General features: G+C 42.7%; 1 protein-coding gene across 2 annotated transcripts in view; it reads left to right on the top strand.

Moving 5' to 3' along the window:
• The window catches only part of FHL2 (four and a half LIM domains 2), a 32,836-nt gene extending 18,633 nt beyond the window's left edge, over positions 1-14,203 (top strand). For both annotated transcript variants that reach the window (XM_033147650.1, XM_033147649.1), the window contains exons 2-6: positions 3,878-4,057; positions 7,512-7,686; positions 12,967-13,136; positions 13,505-13,691; positions 14,043-14,203. In XM_033147650.1, the coding sequence (XP_033003541.1) occupies positions 3,902-4,057; positions 7,512-7,686; positions 12,967-13,136; positions 13,505-13,691; positions 14,043-14,194 (840 nt within the window). In that variant the 5' untranslated portion in view covers positions 3,878-3,901 and the 3' untranslated portion in view covers positions 14,195-14,203. The remainder of the gene's footprint in view (positions 1-3,877; positions 4,058-7,511; positions 7,687-12,966; positions 13,137-13,504; positions 13,692-14,042) is intronic.
• The last annotated feature ends 2,489 nt before the right edge of the window (positions 14,204-16,692 follow it).

The raw sequence follows: 16,692 nt of genomic DNA, 5'->3' as shown, positions 1-16,692 counted from the left end.
TTTCTAGTGGTTTGTTGGGGCAAGAGTCCATCCCATACTGGCAAATTTGAGGATTTCCCCTTCAAAAGTTTCCCCTCAGAATTGGACTTCTTGCGATAAGGGAAGCAGTGAGACGATGCACTGGAAACTGGGATATAACGCTTGCATGATGCAATGTCTTCAATCAAGCGGTATATAAATGGTATGAATATTTTTTTAAAAACAAAAAACCTCCCCACAAGCAGGTCGGTATGAATGCTACATAAATAACCAACATCATCTAACCTCCCTGCAAGCTTTGTGCAAACAAATCAGGGTGAATGAGCACCTGGAAATTACCTGACATCACCTGACTCAAATTACCGGTACATGCAGCAAGTTGTCTCTTCAAATCAATGCCCCGGCAAGGAGCAGGGAATTGGTGACTGACACCCCCCCCCAAGCGCCTGTCCTGCTTCAAGTTCTGTGGTCGCTTATTGTCGGCATCTAAACTCCATGTCATCATTTTTACTGAAGCTTTTGGCCTCCGGTTTCAACAGCTTTTTCTTTTATTAAATCTGCTTTTCGGTCCACAAGTTCTCGTAAGTGTACCATACTTGTCTCGGGGGAATTATGAAGGGTCAAAATCAAGGGTGCCCTGTGATTACAGTGTAATCCTACACATGTTTACTTGGAGGAAAGTCTAATTATGTTCAGTGGGGGGGTACTCTTCAGTAAATGTGCTTGGTTAGGGACCAGCCTTCTTCTCTGGGGACTGTAAATAATATCTTTCTTACTTACTTAATACAGCAGAAAACAGAGGAAATTGTGTGTCTCTTTGTGTGTGGTGTGCTTAAGATCTGCTTTTTCTCCAAGGCAAATTAAAAGAGTACGGCTGCCATGGAATTTCTATATTTCCCTTGTGTGTTATAATGTTTCTGGGATTGTTATAGGAATACAGAGTAGGCATATTTTCATATTTTACTATAATGCTAACGAGAGCACGATTTACGTTTTCGAAAAAATTTCTCACACAATAGTTAAAACAGTTGGGGTTTAGTTAGGAAAGATTGCAGAATCAAAACCTATCCAACCCAGCTTTGTGTTCCAGCACTGGGGGCGGGAAGCAGGAGGGGGTGGGGCTGGCACGCATTCTGGTGGGGCGGTGTGTGCCACCCGCAGGGGGATGGCACGTGTTCTGGGGGCAGGGCGGGGCACGCAGCACGGGTGGGGGACAGCTGAGATGGAACCCTACTGGGATCGCGCTGCACGGGGGTACCCCACCCCCTACGCCCCACCCTTCCTATGCCAGTGAACCGTGCATAAATTATAGTACGGACCTTCCTGAACTGTACTATAGTGGTACCTCTAGTTAAGAACTTAATTCGTTCCAGAGGTCCGTTCTTAACTTGAAACCGTTCTTAACCTAAGGTACCACTTTAGCTAATGGGGCCTCCTGCTGCCACCGCGCCGCCGGTGCCCAATTTCTGTTCTCATCCTGAGGCAAAGTTCTAAACCCGCGGTACTACTTCCAGGTTAGCGGAGTCTGTAACCCGAAGTATTTGTAACCCGAGGTGTTGGTAACCTGAGGTACCACTGTACTTCAGACTGCAGGTGGGAGGGGGGATTGTTTATTTCAATTTTTTATTTATTTATTTATTTTCAATTTTCCCCCGTGTGACAAAACGTCCCTGTGTATATAGAGCAAGCATAGGTTTAGCCTAGCCTTCTCCCTTTGCTCTTTGACTGCAAGGATTATTTTTTTTCAGCACTCGCTCATGTGATCTGCAATTGGTGACACTGTCCAAGAAATGCCATGTGTTATATTTGCATGCAGGAATAAGTCCTCTCTGCAGTTTGGAACACACTTGAAAGGTTTGGGCTGCTCCTATCAGAAAGAGAGAGAGAGAGAGATCTCACCAGCATTTCCTGTTGCACATTAAAAAAAAACCCAGTTCTCATGAACATTCAGCACTGCAAGGAACCGCTCAAAACCAACCACATGGAGGCAGCTCTACTGACAGCCTCCCACAAATTTTAACAACATCAGCAATGCATACAACTTTTAGGGGCCGAAGTCCTTTCGGCACTCCCCATAAAATATTTGAGGGGGTCGAGGTCCCCCAAAGTTGATAAGACATTGGCATTCAAATGCTGTGTGTGCGGCATGTCATGTGATCAGTTTATGCAGGGTGGGACTTACCTGGGATCCTCCAATATTTTATTCAAGCTGGCACCCCGACATGATGGCATGGAAATAACTTCGTCACATTCACACTATTCATTTGAAGCTCATTTGAAGCACGTGGTTTCCCCCAAGGAATCCTGGGAACTGTAGTTGGTTTGGGGTTCTAGAACTTGTAGCTCTGTGAGGGTTGAACTGAGAGGTTCCCTGGGAAGAGGAATTGTCTGTTAAACCACACTGCAAATTGTAGCTCTGTGAGCGGAATAGGGGGGGGGTCTTCTAACAACTGTCAACACCCTGATGTCTCCTAACAACTCTTAGCACCTCTCAATGCTCCTGACACTTCTCAGCTTTGAACGCATGGAGCAGATGGGGCCTATGTCTGCCTGCATGATAAATAGTATGAGGGAGTCTAAGTTTTGGGAAGAAGATAGAATGCATCAGGCGTTTTCTTATTTGTTTATGCGCCATTACAGTGGATTCAGCAACTTGCCTAAAATAAAGGAAACTAACAATTTGACATGAAAGACCAAACCGAGAGCTAGGGTAGGGGTACCAGTGCTGTCAAGTATCCTGTTTTCCCCGGGAATCTCCCTTATTTCAAGCAGTTTCCCGCTGCTATCCCTTATTTTTTATATCCCTTTAATTTCCCATTTTTTCAAAGGAAGCAGCTCCTCTCCCTCCCCCTGTTGGCCAGGGACTGGGAAGACCTCGCCTCCTTGCAGCCTCAAAGCAAGCGGGAGCCATTTCCCGCGCTTACAGGCGTTGTAGCCCACGGGCAGCGTTTCCAAAATACAGTAAGCCTACTGCGCGCGTTCACACCAGTGCCGCCCACTTTTGCTTCTGGCTCCGCCCACCACTGCCATGGGACTGTCCCCGGGATAGGTGAGGCTGCTGATCCCTTATTTTCAAATCTGAAACTTGACAGCTATGAGGGGTACATACAATGTGATCTGTTTGAACCAGAGAGTTTATACCTGCTTTATACCTGCTTGGCTCATGGCATGGCTTTGGGTGATCTGTCCCCCTAATATACCTCTTTTGAGGGCTTAGGTGGAATAACCACACGTTGCCAACCCCAAAACTACTTGGCAGGATGGTGGCATACAAATATGACAAGCAAATGACACCTCACAACAAAACAGACCTTTCTCTCTCTGACATTCAAGGAAACACCATTTTTATCAGTGCTATCTTTCTAGAGAAATTGGTGCCGGAACTTACCATGAACACCTCCCTCATTCTCTTAGGATGGCAATGGTGCCTACCTGAGAGGTGCCGGGATTGAGTTCCAGTGAGTTCTGGCTGGGGGGGGGGAGAAAGCCCTAGTTTTTAATCCAAAAACTATGATATGATATGATATGATATGATGATATGATAGCCATGTTCAAATATATAAAAGGATGTCATATAGAGGAGGGTGAAAGGTTGTTTTCTGCTGCTCCAGAGAAGCGGACACGGGGCAATGGATTCAAACTACAAGAAAGAAGATTCCACCTAAACATTAAGAAGAACTTCCTGACAGTGAGAGCTGTTCGGCAGTGGAATTTGCTACCAAGGAGTGTGGTGGAGTCTCCTTCTTTGGAGGTCTTTAAGCAGAGGCTTGAAAAGCCATCTGTCAGGAATGCTTTGATGGTGTTTCCTGCTTGGCAGGGGGTTGGACTGGATGGCCCTTGTGGTCTCTTCCAACTCTATGATTCTATGATTCAAAGCTGCTTGTTTTCTTGTTGACAGGCAGGCAGAATCCTAGATGTCAAAATGACAGATCGCTTTGACTGCCACTACTGCAAGGAGACACTGTTTGGCAAGAAGTACATTTTGAGGGAGGACAGCCCCTACTGCATCAAGTGCTACAACAGCTTGTACTCCAACACGTGCGAGGAATGCAAAAAGCCGATTGGCTGCGACTGTAAGGTACTTCGGATACGCATTTCAACCAGCCTCGTGCTTGGATCGCAATTAATTGCATTACTGTGTGCATTTTATTTATTTGTTAGTTTGTTAGTTTTATACAGCACTTCCTATTTCAGCAGAAGCATCTAAGCCATTTGCAGGTCCCAACAAAAAGGAATGTACAAACAGAAGATAAAGTCCAGATTCAAAACCAAACAATACTACTGCTACCACCACAACCACAACTGCTGCTGCTGTTGCTGCTGCTACTAATGCCACATTTCAAATAGAAGTTTCCTTGTGGCGGCTGGTCTTTACATCACATCTCTCCTACTCTAAGGAGATGGGTCATGTTCATTGTGGGATTTCTGTTGCTCATGTACACAAACTTTTCATAGCATCCCTACAAAGCCTTTGGCATCACAGCACCAACCCATGTTTCTTTCTGGTCCAATCTACATATGGATTAGGGAAATGTGATAATTTAAAAATAGCAGTTACCAGTGTCCCATTCACAATATTAAGCCTGTGTCTGGAAGGACCCTAAGATAATATTTTTGGGGAAAGTCGGTCTTTCCTTCATCAAGCATCGGGCTTGGTAGTGCTGAGTTTTAGAATTTTTCCTCTTGTGCCACTGTCCGTGTTCAAAATCATCCCTGAAGCTATTAGCCTTAGGTCAGGCATAGGCCAAGTCGGCCCTCCAGATGTTTTGGGACTACAACTCCTAGCATCCCTAGCTAATAGGACCAGTGGTCAGGGATGATGGGGATTGTAGTCCCAAAACATCTGGAGGGCGGACTTTGCCTATGCCTGACCTAAGGCTAATAAGCTGACTTTGCCTATGCCTGCCTTAGGTGTTGGGGGAGTACAGAGACTCTGTTCCCTACTACACATCTAAGAGCAGCTTTGGAGTGATGATATAGATCAGGAAAACAGTTTTGGGGGAAAGGTTGAAACCCTCCTTCTTCCAGCACTTACTGAGCCATTCAAAACTGGAACACCCATTGACTGCTTTAAGGTAAACATGAACATATTCATATGATCTCCCACATCTCCTTTGGTTGGCTTCAAGTCTTCTTTTTTCAATAACACAGTTTTGGTTTCTCTCAATTTCTCATTTTTCCAGGCTTAAATTCAGTTCTCTGCAGCAATAAATGATTAATAATAATCATAATAATCATAATCAGCACCAGCACTTTATTGTGAATCTATCCTAATACACACATTTTTATGCAGCTTTGGCTAACATGCACATTTTTGCAAACAAAATTCCAAAATCCTATTCAATTTTAATGCATTTTTGCACACATTTTCTGGTTGGAGAAATTGCACTTCAAAATTCAAAGAAGTACAAATTTTGAAGGATAGCTGTGTTTTGATTTGTGTATCAGTTTAAAAATGTGTGAGTTAGGCAGTATCTCATGGAAATGCCAGCCCAGTCTAATTTCTCCCCATGCCTACTAAACATACATGTACAAAGATTCTCTGAGTTGCCAAGCAGAAAGAAGGTAGCAGTTTCTTTGGTGAGTCTACTTCTAAGATCTTTTTCATCCCTTGGGGACTTTGAATGTGTTGACATTCAAGAATCCATAAACTTGACTAAGCTCCAACACATCTCGGAGCACGGAATTAATCATCTGAACTTTTCAACCCAGGCTGATGGATTTGGGGGGTGTAGGTGTTATCAGATCTATATGGTGTTTTTTTTAAAAAACAAAACAAAACAAAAACCAAGACTTTCTGCAAGGACAGATAACCAGAAGATTGGTGGTTGTTGTTTTTTCCCTGGTGAAGGATTAGGAATATATTGCTATAGATAAGAAAAAAATATGCACACACATATTCCCACTTGAACACTCACATGCACACACAGAAGCTGACAAGAGTGACTTAACAGGAGAGAATAACAAAGATGTGTTTGTGATTAATATATCTTTTTGCCAATTAAACTTCAGCGATCCTCACTTAGCAACTGCCGGAATAAACTTTGCCCATCATGTGGCAACAGCATTCCATATCGACTATGGATCAGTTTTGATGTGGATACTCCTCATGGAATATGGCCTGAGCACATGCCACAAACTTTTCTGCAAGACAGAAAACTTGCTTCACAAGTTTATTCATCAGCAGACCCTCCTGCAAACTGTATTTTGAAATCCCTTGAAAGTTCATAGTCCATTATGCAATTATGCATACCTAAGTCCCAAGAAAGTCTATGCCAGCCCTACCATTAGGCAAAATGAGGCAACCACCTCAGGCAGCTAGCCTGCTGCCTCGGTTTCAAAGGAGGACATTATCCCATCACCATTGCTGAAGTAAGATTCAAGGACCAGTTCAGCCAGCTTCTGTATGAGGAACTGTGGTTTTATTTGCCCACACAGCTCAGCAGGAAATTAGAAGGCTAAAGCACTAAAAGAACATATTCCTATCAAGGGAACGGTAATCAGATGGGGCTTTCTTTTCTTGAATTTTGTGTTTTAAAGAAGATGCTACTACTTCAGTAGACAAACAGAGGGAGGGGGAAAGAAAATGAGAAGGAAGAAAAATGCAGAGGAGAGCAAATGCAAAGAAAATAACTTGATCGTTTTTATACACCTAAGTTTTCGCAAACTGCCATTGTTTCTTAGCAGGATATATATATACCGGTGTACACACACGCACACACACACACACACACACACACACACGCACACACGCACACACACACACACACACACACACACACTGTCCAGTAGCACCTTAGAGACCAACTAAGTTTGTTCTTGGTATGAGCTTTCGTGTGCATGCACACTTCTTCAGATACACTGAAGGGACATTGCACATTGCACATATTCCTTTTGGCTCCAAGTTGTTGTTTACCATAAAAATTCCTTTCCAGAGACACTTGCATTACTGATCCGTATCAGGATTATGTGAGGTAATTTCCTGCAAAGGAAAGTTGTTGAATTTTCAGTGCTAAACGAACAATTAATATTACTCTTTTGCTCAAGAGTCACTGGGCAGTTCTGATAGTGACAGATTATGTGTTTCAGGGCTTGCATTTGGTTTATTTTTGTGGGGTGGGTGTGGAGAGTGTGCCATTAAAATACTCTTTAATGAATATCCCCGTTGGTTGGTTGGTTATAATAAAGAATAATAAATGAACGTTTCCTAAAAACTGGGGAGCAGCTTATTAAGGGTTTGCAAGTATGTGTGCTGGGAGCAGTATACAAAATTCTGCAACTACCTGAACTTAACTGCAATTGTTTTAAGTTGTTTGGAGTTGAAGTTCTGTAAGTGAAGCTTTTGAAGCCTATATTTGGACTGGATAATATTTATTTTCAAAGAAGACTCAGTTCCTATTCACCCAACTGCGATATCAATAACCTCAGTAGCCCTGACCTAGTTCTTACCTTGCATAGTCTGAGTAAATTCTCCTCAGTTTCTCTTAGTAAGTTCTCTACTAAGCCTCCTTTGTGGTTTGGGATTTCTGCAGGATCTGTCCTACAAGGACCGGCACTGGCACGAAACTTGCTTCTACTGCTTCCAGTGCAAGAACTCGCTGGTGGACAAACCTTTCGCAGCAAAAGAAGAACATCTTCTCTGCACGGAATGCTACTCCAATGAATACTCCTCCAAGTGTAGCGAGTGCAAGAAAACCATCATGCCAGGTTAGGACTTGGTCCGCTTTCAGGACGGGGATGGAAATGTCTTTTGGGGACCAATGGGGTTCTCTTCCACAATCTCATTTCTGTAAGCCAGGGTGATGGGACAGGAGGAGATGCTCAAGCGCTCATGGTTCTAACATTCCAAAAATGCAGGAGATACCTGTAGATCCTGATAATGAAATCCCTGAATCTTGGCTGGTTGTGCCTCATTATATCAGTTTGTTGCTATTGCTTAAGTCTGTAGATAATGTCCTACATTGATTGCAGAGGAATACTGGAAGCAACCCAAAGACCCGTCACTTTAAAAATAAATAAATAAATGAAGGTTTCATAAATATTAATATAAATGAAAAAACTTACCTGGAGGCAAGACGTATAATAATAATAATAATAATAATAATAATAATAATAATAATAATAATAATAATTTTTTATTTATACCCCGCCCTTCCCAGCCAAAAACCGGGCTCAGGGCAGCTAACATTAATTAAAATCACAGCAAAACATAAAAACAATCAATTTAAAATACAGATTAAAATGCAAATTTAAAAATTCAAAATTAAAACTGCAGTCTCATTTTCAAATAGCCCACCAATAAGAGAATGAAGCATAACTATCAAACAGAAACCAACCCAAAGGCCAGGTGGAACAGCTCTGTCTTGCAGGCCCTGCGGAAAGATGCCAAATCCCGCAGTGCCCTGGTCTCTTATTCTCCATACTTTGAAAATTAAGTACATTATTATTATTATTTTAAGCAGCAGGATTCCCCCCCCCCAACTTTCTGACTTTTAACTGGGGCTATCAAAAGGCATGCAGTTTATCTGCTTTTATAAGAAAACCAGAAAAGGCATTCTCTCAAACCCTGGAAGCTGAGCATGCTTCATGCTCAGGTTTCACTGCCCCCAAACTAGCAGCCTCCCAACATCCTGAATCGTGGATTCAAAGCCCAATTAAACGTGGTTTGATTTTACTTGCTGAACAGAATGCAATAGCTTGGCTGATACGAGTGTTTTTGCTGGCAGAGTCTGATGGCTGTGCTGAAAATAGAAGGCAGGGGGAAAGCAGTTTTTTTATGAGCCAGGAAGTCGATGTGTAATCAGCAGATGATCACTAGTAAAAAAAAAAAAAAACCTTTTTGAATTGCCTCTTGTGTTGCTTATCCTCAAATTAATTTTTATGCTTGATTAGCCATGACATTAAAATTAGAGAGGTTTGGGTTACAAGATAGGAAAGCAGAAACCACAACTATGCAGCTACATTCAAAGCAGATGACCAAAATCCGTTGCAATTTTGCATTAGGTACAGGTCTCTCCCCACCACCGCCGCCAACCCTGCTATGTATAATGGCAAATGTCCTAGGCGGTGTGTGTACATGCTGTGTTAAAGCGCTTGCGGAGATTACAGAGGCTTGATTCAAGGCTTAAATGAAACCACACATTTGGGAGATGCAAGGGGCGGCGGAAACAAGTGTTTGGCCAAAAGCACACCCCAGAGTCCATGAAAGGTGCCCCTTTTTCATCTGGGAATTATCTGCAAGTTGAAATGGCCGCTAGCATTCACTTTTGAAACGGAACCTGCATGACATGATGTGGGGCGAGGAAAAGGAAACACCTTTAGCAAGTGAGTGTCAGGCTTTGGGGAATCAGATCCCACCCCTGGCGGCAGCAAAGAAGCAGATAAAAGAAGAGTTCTTACCAATTAGTTTCTTCAACAATCAAAGGGAGAGACAGAAGAATGCGTCTCTCTCTAGAAACGGTGGTGCCCCAAGGAAAGTCCCCACCCCTCCGTCTCTACTATTCTACGTTGGCTAATCTGAGCTTTCTGCCGCTGAGCTTTCTGTTCTAGTGCCCTCAATGCCTGCCTTGTCTTATGGGGAGGGGGGGGGTCAGGAATGCTTTCGAAGGACACCGAGTCTGTCAGCTGTCTGTCCCCTGGTGTTTCCTCTTCGTGCTGTTCCTCTTCCAGTATTTCGCAGCTTCTATCCTCTGCAGCCTCTGAACTATGACCTTCTGCAAACCACTGTTCTAAATCTATGCTGTCCTCCTGTCCTTGGGGAGGTTTAGGAGAAGGGGCGTCGGCCCCCCACCATTCCTCCTCAGTCCAGTCCCTGGCAGCAGGGCTGCCCCTACCATTGGGCAAAGTGAGGTGGCCACATCAGGCAGCAGGTGCTGAGGGGTGGGGACTGGCAGGCCCTCTCAAAGGTCTGAAGAGACCCAGGCCACTTCCAGCTTTTGAGACCCCAGCCAAAAAAAAAAAAAATGACACACACACACACACACACACACACAAGCATTAAAAATGTGAGGGTTTTAAATATATATATATATATATAATCAGCTGAGGACACATGCATCACAGAGTAATATTGGACCATCAGAACTGTTCTGCACAGAGTCTGGCAACTATAAAAGGACCATTGGAGCCAGTGCTATTTTTATAGAAAAATAGGTGCCGTAACTCACCGTGAACACCTCCCTCATTCTCTTAGGATGGTAATGGTGCCCACCTGAAAGGTGCCGGGACTGAGTTGTGGCGAGTTCTGTCTCAAAAAAAGCTGTGGTGATAGCCCTGCTTATCTGAAGGTGTTCCTCCAATCCTACCTGCAGTGTGTGTGTGTGGGGGGGGAGATGCCGATACTTTTTCATTCCCCCGCCTCCACTGAAATCAATGTTTTTAAGCCCGTTTATTCAAACAGGTCTACTCTGAGCATGAGTAACTCTAGATATCGCCTTGTATAATCAAACAGAACAGAAATTACGAAAATAATTATACATACAAATCCATCCAGATGCAGCTTTATGGTGCATGCCCACACAGTGTGCTTACAGCTTACTGCATGGGAAAGGCAGATGCTACAGGCTCTGGATTTTCCAGTGTGGTATATTAAATGTGGTAGTATAATAGCTCTAGCTGGCTTGTGCAATGTGGGCTGACAAGTGCATCGTAGGTGGGCAGATGTTGTTACTATCTCTGATCTAAGCAGGTTGCAGCAGTCCAAACAGAACGCAATAAAATTATACCATCGTAGTAAGGGGTGGAATAAGAACTGAAAACATCTCAGCAGTACTTCAAAGATGGGAACTTGTGAAACCACCCAGCTCTGTTAGTTATCAGATCTGCTTTGTTTAATGGGGCATCCTTTCATTCCTTCAGGGATTGACACTTTAGCTCTCGACTCTACCTAATTCTTTTTTTTTTTTAAAAAAAAAACCACATAAGCACTAAACGTAGCATAATTAGAGCTTTATTAATGTAGCACATTAATAAACTGATAAGATGCGAAGAGCCATTTAAAATGTCATAGAGCAAGATAATAATCTGTTAACACATTTGCTACATTGCTTGTATGCCAATTAGAGCTCACTTAATAATTTTTAAAGTCTCTTTCAATGTAGCGCTTACTCTAAGAGGGAGAAGTCCTCCCATCTGATAAATGATGTTAATATCACTGAAAGCTGCTTGCAAATCATACAGAGGTAATAGCACTTTGCCCTTAAACTGCCGCCCAACAATAATGTGTTTGATTTAACTAGGGTGCCCTTCAACACTGGCTTTCAAAGACCGATACAAGGTGTGCTTGAAATATTAAAATGCAAAAATTCCTCTTTCGTTTTGGCCTGGGCTTCTGCTCTGGTTTTTGTTTCTAGAGAGGGAATGAATCAGAGGTGGTTTTAGGGCGGCTCAACCAAGTGCTGTCACGCTGGGCGCCATGATGCAGGGGACACAAAAAAAAATGCTGTGTTGAATTTTAGCGTTGCATAGGACACCACTGAAGTTTGAGAGCCCAAAGCCGACCACTGAATGAATGAGCATGTGCTCACATTAGGGGAATCCATACATGAAAATGAGGTGTCTCCTGTATTTGTGAGAAAAATTCAGAACATAGTCTCTTTCAGACTGCCCATTCATTGAACATGGTAGTTCCATTGCACTCAGAAGCCCAGGGTGTGTGTGGCTTGAGCGAGGACATTCTCTGTGGCAATTTCTAAGCTGTGGAATTCCCTCTCCATGAGGAGCATTGGACACCTTCACTGTGTAACTTTCATCATCTGCTGAAGATTTCCCTCTTTACCCTGACCTCTTTTTGACACCTGAGATATATTTTAGAACGCATTCTGTGCTCTTGGTTGTCGTCTGCTTTTACTGTTTTTTTTAATATTGCATTTTTATATCGTTGTAGCCCGTTCCACAAAGCTTGCGAACAAATATTCCAGGTTACACATGCCCAACTGGTTTGAATTACTCTAGCAAGTCTCTTTTTACAGCCAGGGTCAAAATGGGTGGTGTTTTTGTTGTTGTTTGTTTGGGGGTGTTTTTTTGGGGGGGGGGAAGGGCTGGGTTAATTCAGTCCTACCCCTAAAATCAAAACTGTCTAAGGCAGAAAAGGGGTTGAAAAATGCTGAAGACAGTAGGAAAACAGAACTAGAGGAAAATTTGGTTTTAAGCATTTGTAACAGAACCTAGAAAGTCAGAGAGGCAGAAGAGGGTTAGGTAATCATTAGATAGACAATAATCAGAAAAGAGAAGACACAAATATAAGATGCAATAAGTGCATGTTGTATTTGGATCAGAATGTAACCAGGAAGGAGCTAAGGAGTTCAGTCCTTGTTCTGGGGGGAATAGCCATCTTCGGTTGCCCTGTGCTAGAGCTGCATGATGGGGTTTTCCACTTTGGTGAGGGCAGCCTCTTCAGTGCTTGGAAAATTTGTCAGCAGCTTTAAGAGATTGACCTCTCCTCAGTTCTCGAGAGAAACACCAAAGGACCAGTCTCATTGGCGTCCTGGTATTTTGCATCAACATGGGCACGAAGATGCCAAATTCCACTTTGCGCAACCCAAAAAAGCTAGAATGTTTCTCCAGTGCTTGAGAGGTGGGGCTGATGTCAGCACCCAAAAAGGGAACAACAGGAAAGGATGAAAGGAAACCAAAACTAGGAGAAAGGAGTGTTTCACCCCAAGCAAAGGCCACTGGTAAATGTTGATGAGAGGCCACAAAACCCCACAACCTGAATTGTTTCCATAGTCTATTGAGAGAGTCACTCGAAAAGGGACTCTTCAGGCATCTCACCTGTACATCTTAAACATCAGAATGGATCTGGGGAGTGTAATAGCTGCTGGAATTTATACTTTTGCTGCTCCCACAAAAACCCAAGTTTCTGCTAAAAGTGTGTCCGGCTTCTCCTCATATGCAAACTGGGAAATGGAACACAGTTTCTACTTACCTTTTCCCTACACAGCGGCTTGAAAGCCAAGGTAGAAATCTCATGCTGTGGTCTCCTCCTAGGTACCCGCAAGATGGAATATAAAGGAAACAGCTGGCACGAGACCTGCTTTATCTGCCATCGGTGCCAACAGCCAATTGGAACAAAGAGTTTCATTCCCAAAGACAGTCAAAATTTCTGTGTGCCCTGCTATGAAAAGCAGTTTGCTATGCAGTGTGTCCAGTGCAAGAAGGTATTGTTTATTGCTTCATACAAATGACTATTAAACCGAAATCAACACACACACACACACACACACACACACACACACGTCTGCTTTAGTTTGGAGCAAAACTGCAATCCAGTTTTGCATGTACTTTTGCGCCAACATGTTCCAGAGCATTGAACTATATAAGGCTGTGCAATGGCTTAGCTATGAGGTAAAAGACAGAAAGACACTGGAACAAAGAAGGTTGTCAGGGGCTTCACAGAAAAGGTGTGAGGGGTTAAGCATGAGACTAGTTCTGCTGCCTCTTGCTTAAAAGATTTGCAAGGTGAATGGAAATGGGGCACAAAATCAATAGGAATTCCTTTTTTTCTTTTCTTTTCATGATTACACAGCCAATTACTACAGGAGGAATTACTTACCGGGAGCAGCCATGGCACAAGGAGTGTTTTGTGTGCACTGGGTGCAAAAAACAGCTCTCTGGGCAACGCTTTACTTCCCGGGATGAGTTTGCCTATTGTTTGAACTGCTACTGCAGCCTCTATGCCAAGAAGTGTGCAGGATGCACCAATCCAATCAGTGGTAAGTATAGTGTTACCGTTTTCCTTTGCAAACAGAAAAAAGCACCTCAAAAACAGCACCAATCAGTTCAGAATAAAGTTCATTCGTTCATTTTAGTTATTTGCCGCTTTCCCTGGAGGGCCACAGGTTCCTCATCTCTGATCTAGGGACTGACAGGAATCTAGAATTCTGCATGCAGACTCAGCTGTGACAAAGTTATGTCAATGGTGTGTTTAAATGCAACTTTCCCACATGTTTAAGTCCAAGGAAGTTTATTCACAACTGGAAACGATGTGGGAATCTGACCCAAATGACCTTACAGAAGGTGCTCCTGTGGTTTCTTCTTATTAAATACTTGTTTTGCCTTTTCAGGACTTGGAGGTACCAAGTACATCTCCTTTGAGGAACGCCAGTGGCACAACGATTGCTTCAACTGCAAGAAGTGCTCCCTGTCATTGGTGGGCCGCGGTTTCCTCACAGAAAGGGATGACATCTTGTGTCCTGAGTGTGGGAAGGACATTTAAAATGTGAAAGGAATAAGACCACCATCATCAGCTCTCACAAGTGCATATATTTTCTCAAATAAGCAATGGCGGTTGTAGGTTTTGACCAGAAGTGAAAAACGTGTTTGGGTTTCCCCCCCTCCCCCTGCAATATATATTCATCAGGTTTTTTCTTTTCTTTTTCTAGGTTGTAGAAATGCTTTAGAGAAGGGAAAGACAAAAGGGTGGGGAGGTGGTTTTGACATTGACTGCTAGGCAATACATTTAATTTATGAATCGAGTCCAGTTCAAATACGGGGTTGTGAGTTGCTCAGATATTTAGAGGATAAAAGCTACCAGTGAAGATGGCTGATTATTATCTCCAGGTTCAGAGACAGTGTGGACTCTGAATGCCAGGTGCTGGAGAACAGAACAGGAAGTGTGGTATTGAGATGGCGTTGCCATACGTCTGGAATTTTCCAGACGTAGCCAGCATTCAGCCCCCTTAAGCAGCATCCAGGTGGAAATTGCTTAAATGTCCAGGAAAATCTGGACATATGGCAGCCCATGTTGGTAGTGTAGATTTAAGCTCAAAAACATATTTTGTTGTTGTTGTTGTGATTTTGTGAAGAAAAAGCTCAACAACTCAGCCACAAAGAGCAAAGCTCAACAGCTTTGCGTCTGGATTTTCACTTTTTGAAATATGGCAACCCTAATTTAGCTCATATCCTGCTTGTGGACTTCCCATAATAATCTGCTTGGCTACCACACAACATAGGGTGCTGATGTAGCTGGGCCTTTGGTGTGATTCAACAGGGCTGTTACATTCTTAGCAATACAAATTTCTCTTCAAAAGATGTATGTAGTTTAAAACTGATAACATATTTGACTTGTGGATTCCGGAAAGATTACAGGAGCTATTATTTGATGTTGATAGATCAAGCATCAATGTTCATCATATCTAAGTACTGTAGGTGATAATTTGATTGTAGTGTATGTTGGTTCAATCAGTGATAGAAAGTTAGATAGAAAGTTCTATCTATCTATCTATCTATCTATCTATCTAGAAAGTTTTGGGTTATGCCTTAAAATAAGTGTTTTGAGGCTACAATTCTATGCATACTTTCAGTGCAATTACTCCCATTAAACTGATTGGGACGTGCTTCGACATAAATGCACACAGGAACAGACTGCATGAGGTTTAAATTGATGTGAATCCGCAACACATTATTGCACAATATTGCAAAGTACATTTTCGGTTTTTAGTACTCGTTTTGAAATTGCATTGCACCTTGTATTTTATGAAGTAATAAATGTATTTCTAATGAAGTCTGCTGTATTTTGGTGAAGTTGACATCTTAAAAGACAACTTTCAATAAATGTTAGCATTTGAGGTAAGGCGTGGATAAAAACTCCTTTTATTTAAAAAGAATGGATCCATATAATCAACAAAACCAAACCCCAAATCCCAATGAGGCCATTGAAAAACAGAAGCATTACATGTTTGGAAAGTTACAGCCCAATGGCTGGGTGCTACTGCTACAAACAGAAAATTGCCCTTATTTTCTGAAATATTAGGCAATAATGGAGATTAAGAGCAGCTACATTCCTGTTCCAGATATTTCCTGTGGTGTATCTGCAGTGCTTGTACAATATTGCTCCAGTGTCTGCTGTTCATCATACTTTTGCAATCAGTAACTTCAGGCGCTGATCAAAACAATTATGAAATCATAAATAAGCAAGAGGCAGATGATGTTGCAGCCTCCTCAGATTTATACTATTATGCATAACTATTAGTAGGGCTTGACAAGGCTTTATCTCCCTACCTTAAGGATAAGGTAGCTAGGAGTCATCCCTTGCTACTGCATTACATTCATTTTCACTTTGTGTCCAATTATATTAGGTAGATAGTTTATCCACTTTATGAAAACATGGGGTTCGTTTTATCTCAGCTCTTGAAAACAGGTCTGAAGAAAATGTATACGTATATGGATCAGTGACAGAATATTTTTCTGCTTTTCACACAGTCAGGATATTAATTCAGATTTAAGATCTCTCAAACACTATAGGGGAAACATCTCAAAAAGTGTGCAGGGCATAATTATTTATAATGTTAGTCTTTTCAGGAAAAGTATACTGGTAATTTTCGGGCGGGAAGCAGGTGGTGCTGTGGTCTAAACCACTGAGCCTCTTGGGCTTGCTGATCAGAAGGTTGGCGGTTTGAAGCCCCGCGACGGGGTGAGTTCTCGTTGCTCGGTCCTAGCTCCTGCCAACCTAGAAGGTTGAAAGCACCCCAAAAAGTGCAAGTAGATAAATAGGTACCGCTCCGGTGGGAAGGTAAACAGCATTTCCGTGAGCTGCTCTGGTTTCGGTGCTCTGTTGTGCCAGAAGCCACATGACCCGGAAAAAATGTCTACGGACAAACACTGGCTCCCTTGGCCTGTAAAGCGAGATGAGCGCCATAACCCCAGAGTCGTCCGTGACTGGACTTAACTGTCAGGGGTCCTTTACCTTTACCTTTTTATAATTTTCGGGGAAGA

The sequence above is a fragment of the Lacerta agilis genome, chromosome 4 (assembly GCF_009819535.1).
Source record: "Lacerta agilis isolate rLacAgi1 chromosome 4, rLacAgi1.pri, whole genome shotgun sequence".
NCBI lineage: Eukaryota > Metazoa > Chordata > Lepidosauria > Squamata > Lacertidae > Lacerta > Lacerta agilis.
Note: the sequence above shows the minus strand (reverse complement) of the source record. Positions and strands in the feature narration are given on the sequence as shown.